General features: G+C 36.8%; 1 protein-coding gene across 3 annotated transcripts; it reads right to left on the bottom strand.

The window, feature by feature from the left end:
• Positions 1–664: 664 nt before the first annotated feature.
• Positions 665–16,695, bottom strand: SPATA22 (spermatogenesis associated 22). 3 transcript variants are annotated; one of them, XM_058705929.1, is made up of 9 exons: positions 16,252–16,695; positions 14,730–14,838; positions 12,644–12,772; positions 10,401–10,461; positions 10,175–10,270; positions 8,423–8,765; positions 5,879–6,008; positions 3,962–4,059; positions 665–986 (listed from the first exon to the last, which is right to left on the bottom strand). In XM_058705929.1, exons 2-9 carry the CDS (start codon positions 14,770–14,772, stop codon positions 795–797), a joined length of 1,092 nt encoding a protein of 363 aa, XP_058561912.1. In that variant the 5' UTR covers positions 14,773–14,838; positions 16,252–16,695; the 3' UTR covers positions 665–794. The 3 variants fall into 3 exon arrangements, with proteins under 3 accessions (XP_058561912.1, XP_058561910.1, XP_058561911.1); XM_058705927.1 differs by having other exon boundaries at positions 14,730–14,844; positions 16,252–16,694; XM_058705928.1 differs by lacking the exon at positions 16,252–16,695 and having other exon boundaries at positions 14,730–16,238.
• Between the last annotated feature and the right edge of the window lie 4,826 nt (positions 16,696–21,521).

The raw sequence follows: 21,521 nt of genomic DNA on the forward strand, positions 1-21,521 counted from the left end.
GATCTCCCAACTGGCATCACAACTGAATCTTTGGTATAAAGCAGTAACTACAAAGCTAGAAAGGAACTTGCTATCATCTTCTGTATCCTCCTTTCATGCACCTTCTAAGGGATTCCTCCACCCTGATTATTTTTAAAGCTGGAGATTATCACTCCCCTCCACTTGTTTGCTTCACAGACAGGTAAACAATAGAGATCCAAAAAATGAGGGCAGGGAGAGGATGTAGAGAGGAAAGACCAGAGTGCAAATGTATTTTAGAAAGACAGATATAAGAAGTAGAGAGAGAAATGCAAAATATATATATATATATATATATATATATATATATATATATGTGTGTGTGTGTGTGTGTATGTATGTATAATACATGCTTACTAAAGCATTTTATTACTTTAAAGTAATAAAATGAACTTCATAGACTAACAGCTCCAGTATAATGCCTGGTAACAGTACTGATAGTGGGCACCCTTGTCTTATTCCTGACTTTAGAGGGAATGTCTCTTTATTTCCCCATTAGGCTTGATGTTGGCTTTTGTGCTGACTCAAATGCATTATTACTTCATGTTAAATAAGTATCTATTCCTATTATATTGAACATTTTAATCCAAAATGTTAATTTTAGCAAATGCACCACTGTCATAAAAAAAAACAAACTCTTCCCACATTTAAAAGGACTGAAGTATTTTAATGCAACAAATGAAATACAGAAAAACAGTAGCTATAAAACCATGGAGATGATAACTTAATAACAAAAATGCTTTAAATTATACTATTTAAACTTCCTTCATCACTATTTAAATTTCACTCATTATATTAGTATAATACCTCATCTCAGCATCTGCAATTTTAACAAATGCTTGGAAAGTTTTTTGTTCAGAAACAGATGCTGGTCTGACAGAAACACATTTGAAAATATTCTTTTTCTGGTCATAATTTCCAACACACCTATGAACTCGGCCTCTAATCAGTCTTGGAAGTTCACGATCCTGTTTTTAAAAAAATAAATATCAATAGTTATTTTTTTACTTCATCTGAATTTCAATTTTTTGAAACTAAAAATATAATCAACTAAATATCAATCACCTCAAAATGCTGTAATTCCCTCAGCTGACTTAGAGCCCCATGGCTGACAAGACCATAATAGCTGGGCATATAGGGGTGCCCTGTCACAGAGGAAAGACCTTCACTTGCGTAGGGCTCCTTACAAGCTGGTGAGCTATTGCTTCTTAAAAGACTGAATAATTCCCACTGTAATGGCACATGAATTATTCACTTCTACTAGACTGCTAGAGTTCCACTTTTAGTAGATGGTAGACCAGGTAGTTTAGGCCAAGTCTCTAGCTAAGAACAACTAGAATAGCTGGATGAAATATTTGTATCTTCTTGTAGACATTAGAGAGATACCAACGCAGTGGGGGAATACAGAGACACCCATTTGGGAGAAGACAGGGGTCCAGAATGCAGCCTGACATTTACGGATGTTTCTCACTGAGGTTCTGTATCAAGTATAGTCAAGGCAGTTAAGAGTCTAAAAAACTGAGCAGAGTTTCTGACAGGCTCCCAGGACCGGGAGATAAAAAACAGAGTCAGAGGTCCACAAGGAAAAGAGATTCTGGTCACTACCTCCACCATCACCCCCAGCTTAGAGTTAGGACCCAAAAGGACCCATGCCTTAATGGGACTAGTAAAACAGGGAAAAAAAACAGTAACAGGAAAAACACAGCCAGCATCAATTCCTTTTAACCATGAATAAAATTATTCTGGAATTGCTTTCACCAAATGGTCATAAAAAGCACTAGCTATAAGGGGTAATATTGATAATTGCTAAAAGGACTATATTAAAATGAAGAATTTCTGTTCCTCAAAAGCTACCGTTAAGAAAAAGCAAACTATAGAGTATGAGAAAATATTTGCAAGACAAATAATGGACAAAAAACTTGTACCCAGAATAGTTACAAAAACAAAAACAAAAAAAACAAAAACAAAACCAACTCCTCTAAATAAAGGACAAAACAATAACTCTATAGAAAAAAAGAACAAGAGGCCTGAACAGACTTTAAAGAAGGTATCTAAGTGGCAGTGAACATATATAAGGTGTTCAACCTCATTAGTCACCAGGGAATGTAAAGAAGTAAGACAGCACTAAACACCCACTAGAATAGCTGAAACAAAAAAGACTGACAGTACTAAGTGTTGATAAGAATACAGAAAAACTAAAACTCACCTACACTGACTGTGAGTGTGTAAACTGGTACAACCCTTTGGAAAATTCTTTGGGGAATAACTACTATATTGGAATATACAGATACACAATGATACAGTGATTTTACTTCTAGGTAGATGCTCAGCAGAAATGCGTGCATATGCATGAAAAACACAGAGAAGAATATTCCCAGAGCATTATTCCTAACAGCAAAAAATCTGGAAACAACTCAGATGCCACCAACAGTAGGAGAGAAAATTAAATTGTTTTACAACAGAATACTGTACATAGAAATATAAATAAATGGGCTATAGCTACATGCAACAACACAGATGAATTTTACAAACACTGTGTTGAGGGAAAGACATAAAAGATGTACCATATAATATTATTTATATAAAGTTCAAAACTAAGCAGAATAAATTTGTGATATTAAAAGTCAGGACAGTAGTTACTTTTAGGTAGAGACAGGAGATAGTGTGAGGAGACACAAGGATACATAGGGTGACAATAATATTCTATTTCTTAACCTTGGTAATGTTCACTTTGTGACACTTCACAGATACTTCACAGAACTGCAATTATGATTTTTACACTTTTAGGTATATATTATACTTCAATAAAAAATTTTAAGCTTATCAGACTAGAGAAAACTAAGTATTAAAAATATTACAGAAATTAATAACATAATTACTATTTCTTGATCATCTACTCTATGTCAAATGCTATACATTCATGTTTTATCATCTTATCTCCAAAATAACCTTTCAAAGTAGGAATTGGTCTCCCCATTTCACAGATTAAAAAAACTCATAAAGTTGAAGTAGCTTTACTCAAGGTCATAAAACTAGGAAATGGTGGGAGTAAAAACTGGAATCCAAGTCTGATTTTGGAATCAAGGACAAGTTCAGAATTAATACCCAACTCTTCTATAATGTATGTAAGTTAAAAGTCTGCAGCCTCCTTTGTGATCTCCACCCTCCTTTGTCACCCTCAGCCTTCTTTGTCACAAAGAGTCTTTCCTATATCCCAGCCCACTCCTTGCCTTCCTTCAATTTTAAAGCCACTATCCTCACCCCCATCACTTACTGACTCCAGGCTCTGGTAATTATAAACTACTTGCAGTTTCCTCTACAATCCATGCTCTCTCTTAGCATATGCTGCCCTCCCATCTTAGAGTGCACTCCTCATGCTTCTCCCCTCCCCCAACACACTCTGGCTTTACGAGTCTTTAAATATATAAGATAAGATAGGTTACTACATTCTTCAAAAATCTTTCTGATCTGCCCCATCCTTCCTATCTACTTCTATAGCACACTGCACATTCCTCTATCATACCATTTATCACGCCACGGTTTAACATTTATGTAAGTCTCTCTACCTGAGATTGTAATAAACTCTTTGAAAGAAAGCTATTTAGCACTTATATTCCATTTTGTATCCTTTGTATCTAGCACAGCACCTGGCAGGTGCAGGTAGCTTCTCTAGATTAGCTAAACAAATAAACTTTAATGTCAGAACTGAAACCAAACAAAATGCTAAAAGTACTACTAAATTGTTAACAGAATTTCTACTGCAATGGAATTACAGCCTACATTTGTATGTTTTGTTGGCACAGGCTTTGCAAAGAATATGGAATTACAGCCTACATTTGTATGTTTTGTTGGCACAGGCTTTGCAAAGAATATGGAATTACAGCCTACATTTGTATGTTTTGTTGGCACAGGCTTTGCAAAGAATATTTAAACAAATACTCACGATTTCGTAAAATACACAAGGCAGAGTATTTTTCCCATCTCTCATAAGGAAAGTCTTTGAATAATATGGACCAGGTGTAACAGCTGAATCAAGAACAGCTAAGCAACATTAAAAAGGGGGGGGGGGGAAACAGCGTTGGTAAATGTAAATAAAACTTAACAGTGAGAAGTGACTTTTAAATACTATTCCTACACCAAGCTCTCCTACTTTTATTTATACAATAATAAAGACAACACTTTAAGAGGGAATGACATTTCTGAAACTGCTTTATACCAAGGAAAGCAAAATTTTTGGCCTTGTCTAACTCAGGAACAGGTTATGTGCCAAAGTTCATACCATGGACAATATTTGGCCATTTGATGGTTTTTTCTTACAGTGTGTTCTATAGAGTGGTTAAATCCTCAGACCATTCTATATTATGATAATAAAATACAAAAACATAATGAATAAGCATCATGGTTTAATGAAGGAAAAAACACTGAGTTAGAATCAGAAATCATTTATTTGCATTCCAGTTCAACTTAACTAAATTGAGCAAATTGTTTAACCTCTTTCAAATCTGTTTTATATATAAAATGCAAATAATATTTCATGTTGATTTCAATAAATTATCAAATGAGAGCATTATTCATTCTTTAATAACCACCTGTTGAGTACTGACAGTGAACATTTGTTATTTTGAGGTCTCCATTCCCCCTAATAATACCCAGATTTTCCTTTAGGAAACCTCTGCTATGTCATTCTTAGCCATATGATTTAGATAGGATCTGACGGACCCACAGATCCAGGAGACTAATTTAACCCATCAGCATATCCTATTCCAAGCTACAGAGTTCAAGATTGGCTAGTCATTTGCTAGTTTCTGGAAAACACAATGAGAAGGAACTATCAACAAATGTGACAGTGTGGTATAAGCATGTGTGGTACAGAAAATTTTGATAGTCATCTTAATACCAAAAGGAAAGAGTCAGAAGTGCTGGAGAGACCACATTTGGAGCTTCAGGATGAAGCCAACACTGTGATAGGACAGAAAGATGGCTAAAATCAAAAACATAATTCTAGATGAATATGAATATGTGTATTTTAAAACACACAGAGCAAAAAATATAAATTGTGAAATCAAATGTGCATAGTAAAATTATAAAAGCATGGACAGGAAAGATACCACAGGGATTATCTCTAGAGAAGAAGAAACAAGGATGGGGGCTTCAAATAGATCTATAACATAGGTATGTGGATATTTACATTCTCTATTTTTCTATATATTTAGAATATTAAATAATTTAAACAGTATTAAATATTTATTTTATTTGAATTAAAAGAAATATGTTTTGAGTCTCTACTTCTTGTTTATCTCTTCATTCTAGGTAAAATCAAATTCTGGAAACATTCTAAAAACTTTTAAGTAATAATTTAAGAAACAGATTAATCATAGGGTGTTTTCTCCTATCACTAAAGGATTCTTCATAGATGTTCTTTTAGAGTATTTAAAATATGATTTAACTACATACGAAATTACTACTGGATTTAGTATAATATAGTACAAAGAACACCAGATTGAGAATAAAGGAGATTTGGTTTTTAGATCCATTTCTGCAGCTAACTTGCTTTGTTGTAGTCAAATGTACTCTAATGAATTGCCCCATTTCTTCACCTACCTCAAGGATTAACTTAGAGCTCTTGTAACAATCTTTCCAGTTTTAACATTATAAATCAGAAGAATATTACCATAAATAACCAAATACATCTTAAGTCACCCAAATCAATGACAAATTCAGGAATTGAAGAAAATCCTAATAAAACATAATCTCCTTTTGCAAATTTTATTTTTCTTTAAGGTTCCCTAGGTATTCCTATTGACATTCAAAACTATCGTCCAAATAGTACTACTGAGGTTTTTTGAAATACGATACCTACCCAATATTTCAAAAAGAAGTACAGTTTTCTGTGCATGTTCATACCAGTACTTCATGCTTTCAATAACTGCAGATATAATTCTTAAAGAATTATCTTTTTCCTTAAGCTTTAACTGATACAATGAGTCTTCCTTTTGAAAAAATAAAAACACAGCATTAGAAAATCCTTTCATTTTTTTTTTTATAATACTCTTTCACTTTCCATGTTAAAGATTCTAGGTCCCCAGGCATAAAATGTGTAATATATGCAACAAAACCCACTACTGATAATTTTAGTAGTTATTCCCCTAAATTAAAGACATCATTAGCACTTTATAGCAGGAGAAACTAGGATTACTTAGAGACCATTAATCAAGAAGAGAATTATTTATATGAACATTCATCACTCATTTATTCACTGAGTATTTTTAAAGCAAAGAATTATTCATGTGGACATTCATTCGTTTACTTGTTTTTATTTATTTTTTTTATTTATTTTTTTTTTAATTTTTTTTTTTCAACGTTTTTTTTTATTTACTTTTGGGACAGAGAGAGACAGAGCATGAACGGGGGAGGGGCAGAGAGAGAGGGAGACACAGAATCGGAAACAGGCTCCAGGCTCCGAGCCATCAGCCCAGAGCCTGACGCAGGGCTCGAACTCACAGACCGCGAGATCGTGACCTGGCTGAAGTCGGACGCTTAACCGACTGCGCCACCCAGGCGCCCCTCGTTTACTTGTTTTTAAAGAATCGTGTGCCAATCCTGTGATAAACACAGGTGAGTAAAACACAATTCCTTTCCGTAACGTGTTAATACTCTAAGAGGGGAGCCAGACACATTCACTCATTCATTACAAAAGTACTCATTGGCAGTTACTATGCACCAAATATTGTTAATGAGGAAACAACACTGAACAAAACAGACAAGATATCTACCCTCACAGATTCTGCCATCTAATGGACGATCCAGAAAATAAACAAATAAATACATAATTGAATGTCAGGAATTGATATATCCTATGCATTTTTTAAAAACAGGGTAAAAGGATAAAGACAGACAGGAATTATTAAATACATTGATGAAATGAGGACTGAGGAACACTAAAGTATAAAGGCCCTGAGATGGGAATTGTGTTTGGCATTTTAAAAAATCAACTAAGAATACAGTGTGTTAAGTTATTAATTTGGGGGGGGAGGGTACTTTCCTTTGTGAGGGTGGGGTCACATCAAAGAACAACTGATGGGACTTTTTTTCCAACTACAATTACCTTCTTTCTCCTTCTCTTCGTAACCAAAATACCAATGCCTGCCATTGAGAGCTACTGCCATAATGAACAACTGTTACTAAGGTAAACTATGTCATATCATTCTTGTATACAAGGAAACATAAGGTTGAAAGCCACTGTGATATATGCTATATTAGACTTCTAGCAAAAAAACAAAACAAAAAAAAAACAACTTTCTGTTGAAAAGACTTCTTACGAGTGTATGTACAGAACAAGCACAGGGTACTTAAGCCCTCAAAGACTAACAACAATAAGAAACTACTGTCACTCCTAGGCTGAAAGGACAAAGGGAGGAAGTAAAATTACCACACCTGTGAAAGCTGGACTCATGGAGGGGCTGTATCATTTAGGATCAGCTACTGACTATGACACAACATTTAAACAGGGAGAAAATGGGAAACCCCAAACTTTCTCCCCACCCTCTAATTTCCTGCCAGTGACCCCAACTGGCGGATCCCTAACAGAAGCTAGCCTAGGGACCTCAGGATGCTGTACTGTGTAGGACAATTCAGCCTTCCAAAACACAGACAAGAGTAGAGTGTAAAGAATCTACTGAGCCAGGGCACAAGGGAAGGTAGTGAACAACCAGCACATAGAATATATTAAAGATATTTACAAAGAACAATTAGAGCAAAGAGTGGTGATAGGAGGAAATAAGGCTGAGGTACAGATACAGAGAAAAATATACAGAGTGCATATCATGGTCAGAGAATTGTGAAGGGTCTGAAATGGCTAGTGTATTGGAGAATTAGTAGATTATGGAATACGAAACTGGAAAGGTACAATAAATTCTGACTTGCAGTCCAAATCTATCCTGCTATTTTTGTAAATTTTCATTGGAACACAGCCAAGCCTATTCATTTATGTATTGTCTATGGCTGCTTGCAAGCTACAAAGGCAGAGTTGAGTGGTATAGCTAAGAGACTATATGACCCATAAAGTAAAAAACATTTACTATCTGGCCCTTTACAGAAGAACTTTGAGAATTTCTATACGTAATGGATAAACTCATCATCCCAACAATCAATAAACAGTGAAATTCAGAACCCGGTAGGATATTCTAAAGCAACCATGAACAGGAGCAGCCATTCACAACCTCTAAGAAAATATTTTGGAAATGAACATTCATCCACTCCAATGGAACTAGATATTTGTGTTAACCAAGAAATGCATGCCATGGGATTGATTTTAAATGCTCTTATCACTGTAAACTTCTAAATGTTTATCTCATTTTTTAAATGTAAATACAAAAATGTAAATAATTCATATTTAAAAATTTACCTTGAGAGTGCTTTCTTCTGGAATATAATCCAACATTTTCTTCTTAAATTGGTTTTGTTGAAAATTAGACTTAAATGCCTGTAATGCACGGTTTTTGTCTAGACCTCTCATTGTGGAGCCAGGTATTTTTGATGAATGTGTTTGTCTGAGTACTTCAGTTTCTCTTTGATGAGATGAGTTAGGAGGTTCGGATATTTTCAACTGTTTCTGTTGTTGAGCTCCCCAACTCTTTGGACAAGAATTTATTCCATCATTTGCCACTAAGTTTGTCCTTTCACATTGAGGCCTAAAATCATTTCTATCCCAAGTTTTCCAGCTAGTATTTTTGTTGTCATCTCTGTAGCTGTAATAGTTTAAAATTAATATTAGTTTTTATTTCTATATACTTTTCCTTTTAAAAAATTAATAGTGAAAAATTGTGGTTTATAAAGTACCTTGTAACTACTGACTAGTTGGAAATTCCAAATGCATTATCATAACAACTCTACAATATATTATACCTCTCTTTTTAGGTGAGGAAACTGAGGGACAAAACAACTTGCGTGAAGTTATATAGCAAGTTACTATCAATCTGGAACCCAGAGAATCCTACTCTCCCCACGCAGATTCCAGTGCTACAAAGTATATTTTTAAACCATATAAGCCTTCATATGACAGTGGTTGTCTCTGAGTGTAAGATTTTAAGGACATTTTATTGCTTCTTTATACATTTATTTTTTAATTTTCTACAAAGTAAAATTTTTACAAGTTAAACTATGGCTTATAGATGATTCTAAATAACGAGAATAAATATAGGCAGTATAGGTAACTATTTAATTAGAAATTTTGTACTTTTACTACATAGCTTAAAAGCCCAACTTATGAATCTGTTGCAGGATTGTATTATATTAATCTAAGGGAGTTGGATTAATTTAATCTATGAGATCAGAACTGATGAGAACATAATGTTAATGAGGCCAAAATCAAAAGTATAATTTCTGAGCATACTAGTTAAGAGTTCCACAAGGAGAAACTAGTCCAGGTCACAAATTCTCATTTCTGAATAATTTTTCTGAAAATATCACCAGGATCACAAGGGGGCAAATAACACAACTCATCCCTCGTTAGGGAAAATAATCCAAGAAAAGGTCCTGGTTTCCTAGAGACCAGGCACAAGTCCAGACTGTATGGGGCCTGAAGCTTGTATGATGTGAAGAGGCTTCTCAAGTAAATTAGGTGCAAAAGTAGGTATGAAAATAACGAGAAAAGAAATCACAAATAATTACAAAATTTTCAAAGGTGATAAATATCGCAAACATCACAATATCCAGGAAAAAATGTTACTGGCATTTTTATTAATTAATTGTCTGACACACCTCTATAAAACTTTTCCTACATCGATCACCTCCTCATATGACAGCAATTTTATTTCCAATAGTGAGAACAGAAACATAATTTTGTCTTTCCATGACTATGGGATAACTTGTATTACTCAGTTTAGAAAAGTTTCTTTCAGCTTCCCAACTCCTTACTGGTAAACAACACATCTGCAACCTCCTCCAATGCTTTTGTCTAGGAGGTGCTCCTGGCCTGGGGACAAGCCCTGGAAAAACTACAGTCCTAGGTGAGCCCACACAGTTGGTTATTATTAAGTATAAAAATGTTCTAAATGTAATTTTGTCTAGGCAAGGACAAAGAGATGAAGGAGGAGGGAAAGAAGGGGAGGAGGAGAAGGGAAGGAGAAAAAGAAAGAGAAATCTTAAGTAAACTCACCTCCAACCACTCTTGTTTCTTTCAGTATTTGATTGAATAGACTTAGACATAGAATCTTGACTTCTCAGGGGAGGAGAAACTGAATGTGGCATTTGCCTTCAAAGGAAACATGTCTTATAAATATTAGTAGTTTGTTTCCAAATTGAGAAATGTAAAATGTACACAGAAAAATGACATCAGTCAATAACAGACACACACGGTCACTGGTGTCCATTTTTCCACATACCCTGTGTTCAGTGTTTTCATTAAAGGAGGCAACTCTGGATTCACAGCTTCCCAGGCCCAATCTCAAAAGACATAAATAACATAGATAAAAGTAAGATAGGTAACATTTTTAAAAAATAATTATTTCACACTTATTTAATTCGTGGGAAACTAAAAGCCTGAATAAGCAGTGGACTCGAAGATATGTATGTGTTCTTTAATAGCATTGTTGTGGAATTTGTCACAGCCTGCCTTATTAATTTTTATAGATGTCTTTCTTCTCCACTGTATTTTAAACAAGGATAACAGTTTAATCTGTATCTTTTCCACAATCAATCCTAGTATATATAGTACCTTGTATTTTGTAACATGAATTCAGCGTAATCAATGTTTCTTAAACTTTTTTGACCCCAACCCACAGCAAAAAATGCATTATAGCCCAGGGGCACCTGGGTGGCTCAGTAGGTTAACCTCCAAACTCTTGATTTCAGCTCAGGTTGTGATCTCATGGTTCGTTAGTTAGAGCCCCGCATCAGGCTCTGGGCTGACAGTGTGGAGCCTGCTTGGGGTTCTCTCTCCCGCTCTCTCTGCCCCTCCCCTGCTTGTGCATGCTCTCTATCTGTCTCTCTCAAAATAAATAAATAACTTGAAATAAAACTACATCATAGCCCAGAACATATATATATCTATATATATATATATACACACACACAAACATACACACACACACACACACACACACACACACACACACACATATATACACATACACATGGTATGCATGTGTGTGCATGAGAGAAAGGAGAGAGAACATAAAACTGCACCATCAACTTGTATCCTTACTATCTGTGATGCACTCTCATATTTTTTATTCTACTTTATTCTCTTCTATTTCCTTCTTTAAAGATTAACTTTTTCCCAATCGGACTAACGGATCAAGACACAAATTTGAAAATCACTGATCTAGTCCTATCTTTTACCCAGTATAAGAATCTTATAGATCTCTGACAGACTGTAATCCTGGTCAGAGTTTGGACAGTTCAGTACTTCAGGAGGATGAACATTTCCCTATGGAGTAGCTCCAAATGTTGTTATTTTTCAAGGCCAACATTCATGCTATTTATAAAAATATTTTAAACGTCAGAGAAATTTTTTAGATGGCAGAGGATGACCAGATAAATGCCCATTTATGTATATCCATGTGAATTTTTATCTTTTATCCATAAAAATGAGAGTAATATAAAATTCCTATTTTAAATTCCTCAAACGTGAAAGAAAATAATTACAGCTTAGAAGCAGACTAAGTATGGTCTATGGTAGCACATTGGATGAAATTAACAAATATATATATTTTATATTTATATGTGGCTACATATATAAAGAGATTTTAAAATTCCAGTTGCAAAAGAGCCTATTAAAGATTTTTAAAGTATCCTCAAAATTATATAAATGTATATAACCAGTATATACCAAGTATATTTCAGAATACCTGCCTATCCATGCCTTCTTCTTAAGAGAAATAAAAAGTCAGCAAACATTAAGACCTCTCTGCACCCACCACCACAGCTAATTGTTACAGAGATGAGAGGCCTAATCATAAAGCTAAACCAGAATTTTAATGACCTCACTGAAAAAGATGTGCTGAACCAAAGGCTCTCTGTCTCTAGAATTTAATCAAAAGATACAGAAGGCAGTCAACAGTAGACTCTGAAAACTAGAACTAAAAAGGCTATGTTAACTCCCAGCAAGGGCAATTTAGTTCATGGGCTAGTTGAAGCTATAAGGAAGCCAACTGGATGAGAGAAATGAAGCATCAAATGAAGAAAGGCAAAAATGCTAAGAGAAGAGAAAAAAGCCAAGCAGCAGAAATGTTAGGCTTCTACCCTTCTACCCCCATTTTTCCTGTGTTCACATGCATACTTATCCCTATTCCTGACGCAACTTGAGTTTCTCCATTCTTTATCACCACATGCCTAAGTCACAATATCCATGTATCTTGAAAAAGAAAAACACAAATCTTTACAATGTGGGTTACAACTTCATTAGAACAAAGGCTCCAGATCTAAGATACTCCATTTAAATGCTAAGCCATCCTTGTAGACAAGGAAACTCAAACTACTGTACTGGAATGTTCAGAAAGAGCCAAGTAATCCCTGTATTTGGATGGTGGAAAGAAGAAAAAGTAAACTTTCTATTTCCATTATAATAAAATTAAAATGGTAATTTTCTATAATCTTCATTCTTATTTTCACCTTATTTTCTTACCTGTTGGTAAAGGAGGGAAGTCATAACTGTCAGAAGCAGTACTGATACTTGGATCATTTGTAAGTGGATTAGAGGTTAATGGCTGTCTATTCCTCTTTTTCTGATTGAACAATGGTACAGGCAAACAGCCTAAATTAAATATATCAATAAATTAGTACATAATAGGCAAATAGTCGATCTAGTTATAGAGTAACTGTATAATATACAACTTGAATTTGTCTACTTCTGTATGTTAATTTTATATTTATTATAGATATATTTCTACATCTTTGGATTGATTTTTACATTCTTTTTAAGATCCCAAATAGCCTCATTTGTCTCTACAAAAACTCCTTTCTTGTTCTACATTAACACTGACTTAATTCCTCTTGTTTGGAAGTAATTCCCATCTCCTTCCTTACCCCCTGACCCTTTCTAAATCCACTTTTTGTTTTCCTTATTTCCCTCCTGTGCTTGCTTATTACCATGTCAACTGGAGGGGATCCTTTAAATACAACAGAGGTGAGGGAGAACCAAACTTTGATCCCTGCTTTCCAAAACCCTAACCACTCTTTAGACTATGACAGCACACTCTTTAGGGCCACAGTTCTCATTTGACTAAGATTTACACAGACTTGTGCTTAACATGCCAGCTCCTAGACCCCACTGTCATAGATTTTATTTCAGCAGATTTAGTTTGGAATCCAAAACTCTACAATTTTAACAAGCACTCCAGTTGTCTCTAATGCATATTGTCTGTGGGTCACTTTTAGAACGCCTTAAAGTGATAATATCCAGTCCACATGAGAATAAATAAATATCACCTCCAAGCTATCCAGATGGGAGGCCTGGGATCTCAAGTCAAGCCAAGAGTTAGAATTTATAAACACTAAAACTAGAAGGGATCTCAGAGCAAAAAAGGGATCCAAAAAGCTTGCACGGTGCCACAACGGAACTAAGGTTCCCAAATCTCAATTCAGGTATCTTGCCACTAGACCATACTCTAGCTGGTCCATCAACATGTACTATGGGAGAATATAGTCTCTGTGATAACTATCTGATGAAAAGCTGGGAAAATTATGTGAGCTCTGAAATCAGACTGCGTGGGTTTGAATCACAACTTCAAAATATAAACTTGGGCAATTTCTTTAAACTCGTTGTGCTAATATGACATACATAGAGAGACAGGATAATATAGTGATTAAGAGCACGGATGTTAGAGCCTAGCATCTAGAGCTAGATTCAAATGCTGGTTCTGCCACTTCATAAGTTACTGATTTAACCCTTCTGTGCCTTAGTTTCTCATCTGGAAAACAGGGATGTTAATAATAATGCCTATCCCAGAGAGCCAGTGTAAAAATTAAATAAAATAATACATATAATGGCCAGAATACAGTACATCCAACAGCTATTACTATCTTCACTATGCATTATCACCATTTCCCTGGTTTTCTTCATTTTTACCATCTGTCCTTTTACTAACTAATAAATTGGGAAAGAAGAAATGGTAAGGGAAGTTGTTACGGAGACAGAAGTGCTTCTGGAAATATTTTAAATAAGTAGGTCACAAATACAAATAGAAATAAGCCTATTTTTTTGTTTTCAGTTTAAAAGTGCAGGGGCGCCTGGGTGGCGCAGTCGGTTAAGCGTCCGACTTCAGCCAGGTCACGATCTCGCGGTCCGTGAGTTCGAGCCCCGCGTCAGGCTCTGGGCTGATGGCTCGGAGCCTGGAGCCTGTTTCCGATTCTGCGTCTCCCTCTCTCTCTGCCCCTCCCCCGTTCATGCTCTGTCTCTCTCTGTCCCAAAAATAAATTAAAAACGTTGAAAAAAAAAATTTAAAAAAAAAAAAAAAAAGTGCAGAACAACTCAAACACATAAGGTTGGTAGAAAGAACACTAGAGTAAATCCAGGAAAGTTTCATTTTACTCCCACTTCTGTCACTATTTTGCCTTGAGTAAGTTATCTTACTTCTCTGCACCTAAAAGAGGTTAGACTATATGTTCAGTCTTCCTTAAAGTTCCTTCCAAAATGTTCCCTCTATAAACTACACAAGATTTACATGGAATATAAAAATATAGAAAATTTAAAAATAAAAGTTGTTCAATACCTGCTGTACTTCGAGTTGAATTTTCATTTAGGTTTCTCTTCATTTCCTTCAATATTAAAATCTGTAACTTTGTCTTTAGCACTCCAAATTTACAAATGAAGTTGTCTGACTAAACCTTCCAAGAAATATGCAATTCACATTATATCAACAAAAAAATCAAATTCTCAGCCTACTAATTACTGAAATTTTGATTTAACACTATGGCTTCAAAATAAGGTAAACACTTTACAGAACCCTGCTTCCCGAATAAGAATTTACAACATGATCCATTTTTCCAATTCTGTTCAAAATTGGTTAGGACTGAGGTGGCTATAACCTTGCTGCCTAAGCATACATTTTTTTTTTCCACACAGTCCACATAACATGTTTCACAACCAAAAACCCACAATGAAGATTCTGAACCAGATTTATAAAAGAGGTAAATGGCTACAACACTGGCAAACTGATATGCTCCCAGGGCCAGGGAGGAAACCTACACAAGTGAACTAACCACGTGAGAACACGCTCCAACTCACTTTAAAACACTGTGCAGATCACTTGCTTTGGCCATTAACTGGAGATCCCTGTATTACAGAATACCGAAGACTAAGGCCTCAATATCCAGATTAATTGCAATAATAAATATCTACTCAATCTATATAATTTCAACAAGTGAAACAAGGTTTTTCTTTGTTTTTTCTTCTACAACAAAATTTGTTGCAATTTTTTTCCATGTTTAGCCTCCTCCTAATATATTTCAATCCCAATTTAATGCAACAAACACCTATTACATGAACAGGCAAAATACAAACCTAAATAAGGTAATCTCTGCTCCTAAATTCATTATCCAGTGAGGAAACAACTATGTAACACCGCAAATCATACTGAGGTAAACACTAATTTCCAAATATCACTTAAAGAAATAAAAATGGGGAAACATAAGGGCAGGGACTGCCTCTGCTTTGTTTCCAAATCTTGGGCTTGAAACCGGATATCGCGGGCCCTTTAGAAAATATTCTTGATGTCATTCTAGGAAGCAAAACTGAGGTTATACGACGTTTTCTCCGCACAGAAATACCAACGCAACTCACACCATGAACCTAGAGCGGGGCTTACAAGGGTCATTACGTTTCTGAGGGCCAGCAAACAAAATCAACAAAAATGAGACATCCTCCCCCAGACCGGAGGGCCGGGGACCCTGAGGTGCCCCCACCCCAGCTTCTAACTGGACTCTAACGGCAGTTAGGTGGTTGGCAGCGTCGACGTGCCAAAAGTTTGTTCAGTCAACACACACACGCACACACACACACACGCACACACAGCCCCCAAAGGCCACTAGCTCAAATGGAGGCAAGGAGGGCCTATTTTGGCCACTCCTGGGCGGTCCAGTCAGGCCTACATTCTCTTTCCAACCACCTCTCCTGACCCAGGGACTGGGGCAGTTTGGTAACTAGAGACAATACACTCTTTCCCTTCTTGGCCCTCGGGCCAACACGACACGCAACTTTAACCCTCAGGCTCCCAACCCTCCAACAACTGTCACCCGTTCTCTTCGCTCCGTCGTCGTCGACGTCGCCAACGCAGCCCTGTCAGCTACCGCTGACTTCCCGGCCTCTGAAGAAGCGCGAGAAGTCGAGCTTTGCGCAAGCGCACCTGCACCCGCGCCGCCCACTGCGCAGGCGCAGGAGCCACCTGCCTCTGGGGCTCGTGTGCTGTGGCATAATCCTTTCAGTGGACGGTGAGAAAAAGATGTTCACGCGCCTGTCCTTCCTATTCACAACTGTGAGGTACGAGGCGCCGGATGGCTCTGGGGACGAGCCGTTCTATTCACCGCTGAGACGTACCCACGACTGGTGGCCCAACACTCCTCTTTACCCTTTCCCCAGCGCACACATTTTTTTAGGTTCTAAAACCTAAAACGTTTTTAAGACCTTGGAGGTTCACCTAGAAGAGAATAACAAAGCCTCGGGCCTGAAAAGCAGGTCATAAGGTTTGTTTGACTTTGCTTCGTGTGGGCTGGGAATTAGTCATCTGGCGGCTGGCTGTCTGGAGCGCTGAGGCCCCGGTTAAGAGGAGGGCCCTGCAACTCTAAGAGCAGGGACTGCACTGTGCGAGAGCTCTGGAGGGAAAGGGCGTTCAAGGCCCTGGAGAGGAAATGGAATGCCGCAATGACCCGGAACTCTGGCGCTGGCCAGACACCTCTGATCTTGGGCAAGTTATTTACCCCCTCTACACCTACACTTCTCTTCTCAGTAAAGCAGATATAACTATTTACTCAGTTCCCCTAAAACTATTAAAAGAGAAAAATGAACAGCCCTGGGGCACAGTAAATGCTCGGTAAATGTTAGCCCGTAATTAATAACAGTAGCTACCATCTACTGAGTCCTGACTATAGGCCAGGAATAGTAATTCTAGCTCTGTCTGAAGTCAAAGGCCATGTTATGTTGTTACTGTATCTTCTGGCCATTTGAAGCCTGGGAGAGGTGAACAGAAATGTGCGGAGGGTCTACAGATGGAGGGAAGGTTGTTAGTACAGGCTTAGGACTATGAGACCAAGAAACATATTAGTACGGTTGACCCTTGAACGGTACAGTTTTCAACTGTACAGGTCCACTTATAGCTGGATTTTTTAGAGTGCTGTACTGTACATGTATTTTCTCTATGATTTTCTTAGTAACATTTTCTTTTCTGGAGTTACTTTATTGTAAGGATACGATATTTAATACATATGTAAAATATGTGTTAATTGACTAGCGGTAAGGCTTCTAGTTAACAGCAGTCTATTAGTAATTTAAGTTTTAGGGAGTAAAAAGTTAGAAGGGATTTTCAGCTGCTTGGGGGTCAGCGCTCCTAACCCCTGCATTGTTCCAGGGTAATCTCTAGTTTCTTATAAGATTAGGTCAAAAGAAGGAGAATGAGTATGAATGCCAAACTCAGGAATAAGTTTGAAGTAATTGTGTCTTCATTTAATTTGGAAAAGAGAAGACTTCACAGCATAAGATGTCTGAAAAGACTTGTTAGTTGTCATGGTTCCAAAGGGAAGACTTTTATTTTTTATTTTATTATTATTATTATTATTATTACTATTACTATTAGAGTAAGAGAGAGAGTGCCAAGAAGTGGAGAGGGGCAGAGGGAGAGAGAATCCTAAGCAGGCTCCGGCTCAGTGTGGAGCCGGATGTGGGGCTCCATCCCACTAACCTGGAATCATGACCTGAGCTGAAATCAAGAATCAGATGCTCAATCAACTGAGCCACCCAGGTGCCCCCCTCAAAGAGGAGACTATTAGAAAATGAATAAAAGCTTTAGGGAAACAGATTTTGACCTAACATATACATGCATGCATACATACATACACACACACATACACACATATATAACACCCACCCATGTGCCCCCCAAATGGATTTCTCATTTAAAGAAAATATTTTAAGCCCACTATGGACAACATGCTGTGCTATATCTGCCAGAACTGCAGAATGAGCAATGTGGAATCTTTACTAGTTGTGTATAAACTTATCTATTTTATCCCTATCTTGTTTTTGGTGACATTTATTTATTACCATCTGGAAAGTTGGTCCAGATGGGTGACAGCAAGAGGTCCATGGGGGAAGGAAAAAATTTAAATAGAGTAGTTTGATTACATGACTGCTGGCCAACCACATTATGTATGAGATACCTTATATGTAATATTGAGAGAAGATCTTCCTTATCCCTCAGCCATACTATTTTGGAAACAACATCTTAAATGCATCTGCCAAAAAATTTCTTGCGTGGATTTATTGGACATCCAAGACTATGAAAAATTTATTCTCCCTTTGTTTTATACTACATTATTTTACTAATAATCCGGCACCGCTATCCCTACAAAACATTTATAGTGCTGGAAATTATTAGGTTTATTCTTTTAAATACTTCAAAACATTAAATATTCAACATAATAATGAGACAGTGATGAGGGAGCATGGGACAAGCTGACAGCAATCCCCACCGCCCGCCCCTCCACCTCCCAGGTGGAATATGTGTGATATTCCTTGTTCACTTCTGGCTACCCAAGAACAAAGGAAAGGGGTTTAAGTGCTTGCCATGGTGATGTGGGAAACTAAGACAAATGAAAAATTAAATCCCCTTACTGCCTACAGTCCATTGGCAAGTCCTTGAAACCGGCAGAGTAACCTCCCTCTAGGATCTCAGCTGCCTGAATGATGACACTTTGCTGGGGGCAAAAGGGAATCTTGGCTTAACATTATCCCAACCTTGAAGATCCTGTAAGTCTACTTTAGCATATAAAAATTCCTTTGGAAACTTCTTTCTCTCAACTCCCCCAAGATATGCTGGCAATCATACTCCAAGCTTATGGCCCCCTGATAGAATCTGAAGGGTCTCATGACTGAGGTTTTACTAAATGGTAATAAATGGCATTTCCCTAGCAACAGCTAGCCCCTCAAGGTCCTGGAAACTTTGCTTCCAAAATTCCTTAGAGAATTACTCTAACCCTGACCCCCTCCCAACCTGAAGGTATATAATGAGTTACCTGTCACTACCCCAAGTGCAACTAACTCTTTCCCCCCACAGGTCCTGTCCCCGTGCTTTAATAAAATCACGTTTTTGCACCAAAGGCGTCTTCAAGAATTCTTTCTTGGCCGTCAGCTCTGCCCCCCCCCACCCTGTCACCCCAAAACTTCATCAATAGTGATAACTAGAAACGGTTCTACTTTATACACCATCAGTTCTCTGAACTCTCAAAAAAGAATTAGACTAGTGAAAATTTGTAGTTTTTGTAGGGCTCAAAAATTTAGTGTGCTTTGGGAAACAGGGAGTTAAAAATCTTTCGGAAGTTAACTTGGTATAAGAGTATGAAAAGCCTCTGTTGCTCTAGTTCTAAGGAAATGCTCTCTTTTTTTTCTAATAAAGCTTTCCGCAGAAGACAAACTCTGTACACAATAAACAAGGTAAGTATAGGACAGAATTACTGCAATTCACTAGCTCGCAAAAAAAGTTATTCATTTTGACATGTAAGGGAAACTTTATTTCTGAATGTTAAATGTGCTTCAAAGTGCTGATCTGTTAAAATTACATAAAACAAGCCTCGAAATGCAAGTCATTTGTGCCAGCTACGAGTAAATAACCAAAGCAGCATTTCCAGAGAGACTGGGCAAAGGACAGAACTAACCACAAATCAGAAAAGAAACAAAACCTAATCAAGTGTTAATAATTCACCATAGTTACAGTTTTTAAGACCAAAGTAAAAAATACAACCATAATTTGTTTACATTTGCTTTTGTTTTGAGCATCTCTACATTAGTGTTCAGTGTACATTGATGTGGATAGAAAAATCAAATGCTACATGGGCTTTTTCTTAGGTTAGAACAGTAATTTTAATGTGTAAATTTGGATTTTATTATTTTGCTTTCTCTATCTCTGCATTATAATCTCCTAAGGAAGAACATAGGGATTGGTTTATTAAACATTATGAAACATTCACATTTTACATTCTAGCATCTGTTTTGTTTGTATGCTTTTTGTTTCCTGAGCACGCTGTAGTAACTGTTTATGCGAATTCCAAAAGAGCAAAATTAGAACTTTGGGGAAGTCCAAAAATAACAGGAAGCACCCTGTTCTGTTAAAAACACTGGGCTTAGAATCAGAAAACCTGGGTCCCCGGCCCAGTTTTCTCCTGGTAGCTGAGGGACTTTTCCTTTAGCACTACAATGGCCATGTCAGTGCCTAACCCACCCTGTCTTATAATGTAAATATATGAATAAACTGAGGTAATGTGGGAAATTTAATTACAAATTAAACTTCTCTGAGGTTGTGAGGAATTACTCTTGTATCCCTATCAAACAATCTGGCGCTACTAGTACATGGTATTTCCAGAACTTGAACATATCTGTCTTTCTGGATGATCAAGCATGAAATCAAATCTGATTTGGTTCAGAGTCATTTCTCCAAAGGGATGTAATCATCTCAGTATTCTGAATAGTTTCCCCTAATAAGACCCCCTGCTTGAGTAACACATTCCAGTGAAGAGTCTGGGCTTGTAGTAAATTAGACTGTGTATTATAATAAACTCATAATTCGGTTAGTATATATAGCATGCCCCAAGACATTTTCAGGCATTATGAAGACTTGAAAATTATTCACAGTTGCTCTTCCTTTAATAGTAAGGCAAAACGTGGGAAAGAGTCCTAAAGAAATTGACAGAGAATTACCGAAAACTTCATGAGAAGGAAATTAAGACATATTTCAAAGTAGCTTTTTACGTCCTAGTGATCATTTATTTGGTTCTTGTGTCTCTGACTATGAATAAGCATACTGAAAGAAATGGTGCTGGCTCCACAGGAGGTCTCTCAGGATCTCTCCGCCTTTGGCTGTTTATGGAGGTGAGATTCAAATGTGCTCAGATAATGAAAAGGCTCTGAACTCATTTCAGAGAAGAAATGTTTTGAAATGTGAGTGGAAACATAAATAGCAAATCATAGCATGCATATTATGAGCCCCTTCTTTATTTTTTATAGATTTTTAATTTTTTTTCATATTTTTGAGGATTAGAAAGGTATAAACTATTTTTACTATTACAGATAGTCATGGAAGCACCATTAGGTGACATTGGCTATAGGTGAAAGGAAACCAGAATTTTTGTATTAGTATGAGAGGCTAATTTATTATTGCATTTAGATCTACTGACCATGTGAGGGAGTAAGAAGTTAAACAGCTGTATCTAGTTCATCTCTGCATATTTTAATCCAAATATGGTAAAGGGCAGGGCTAAGGAAGGGAGTGTCCCTATAATAAACAGGGCTCAGAACTTGT

This window comes from Neofelis nebulosa, chromosome 16 (genome assembly GCF_028018385.1).
Source record: "Neofelis nebulosa isolate mNeoNeb1 chromosome 16, mNeoNeb1.pri, whole genome shotgun sequence".
NCBI lineage: Eukaryota > Metazoa > Chordata > Mammalia > Carnivora > Felidae > Neofelis > Neofelis nebulosa.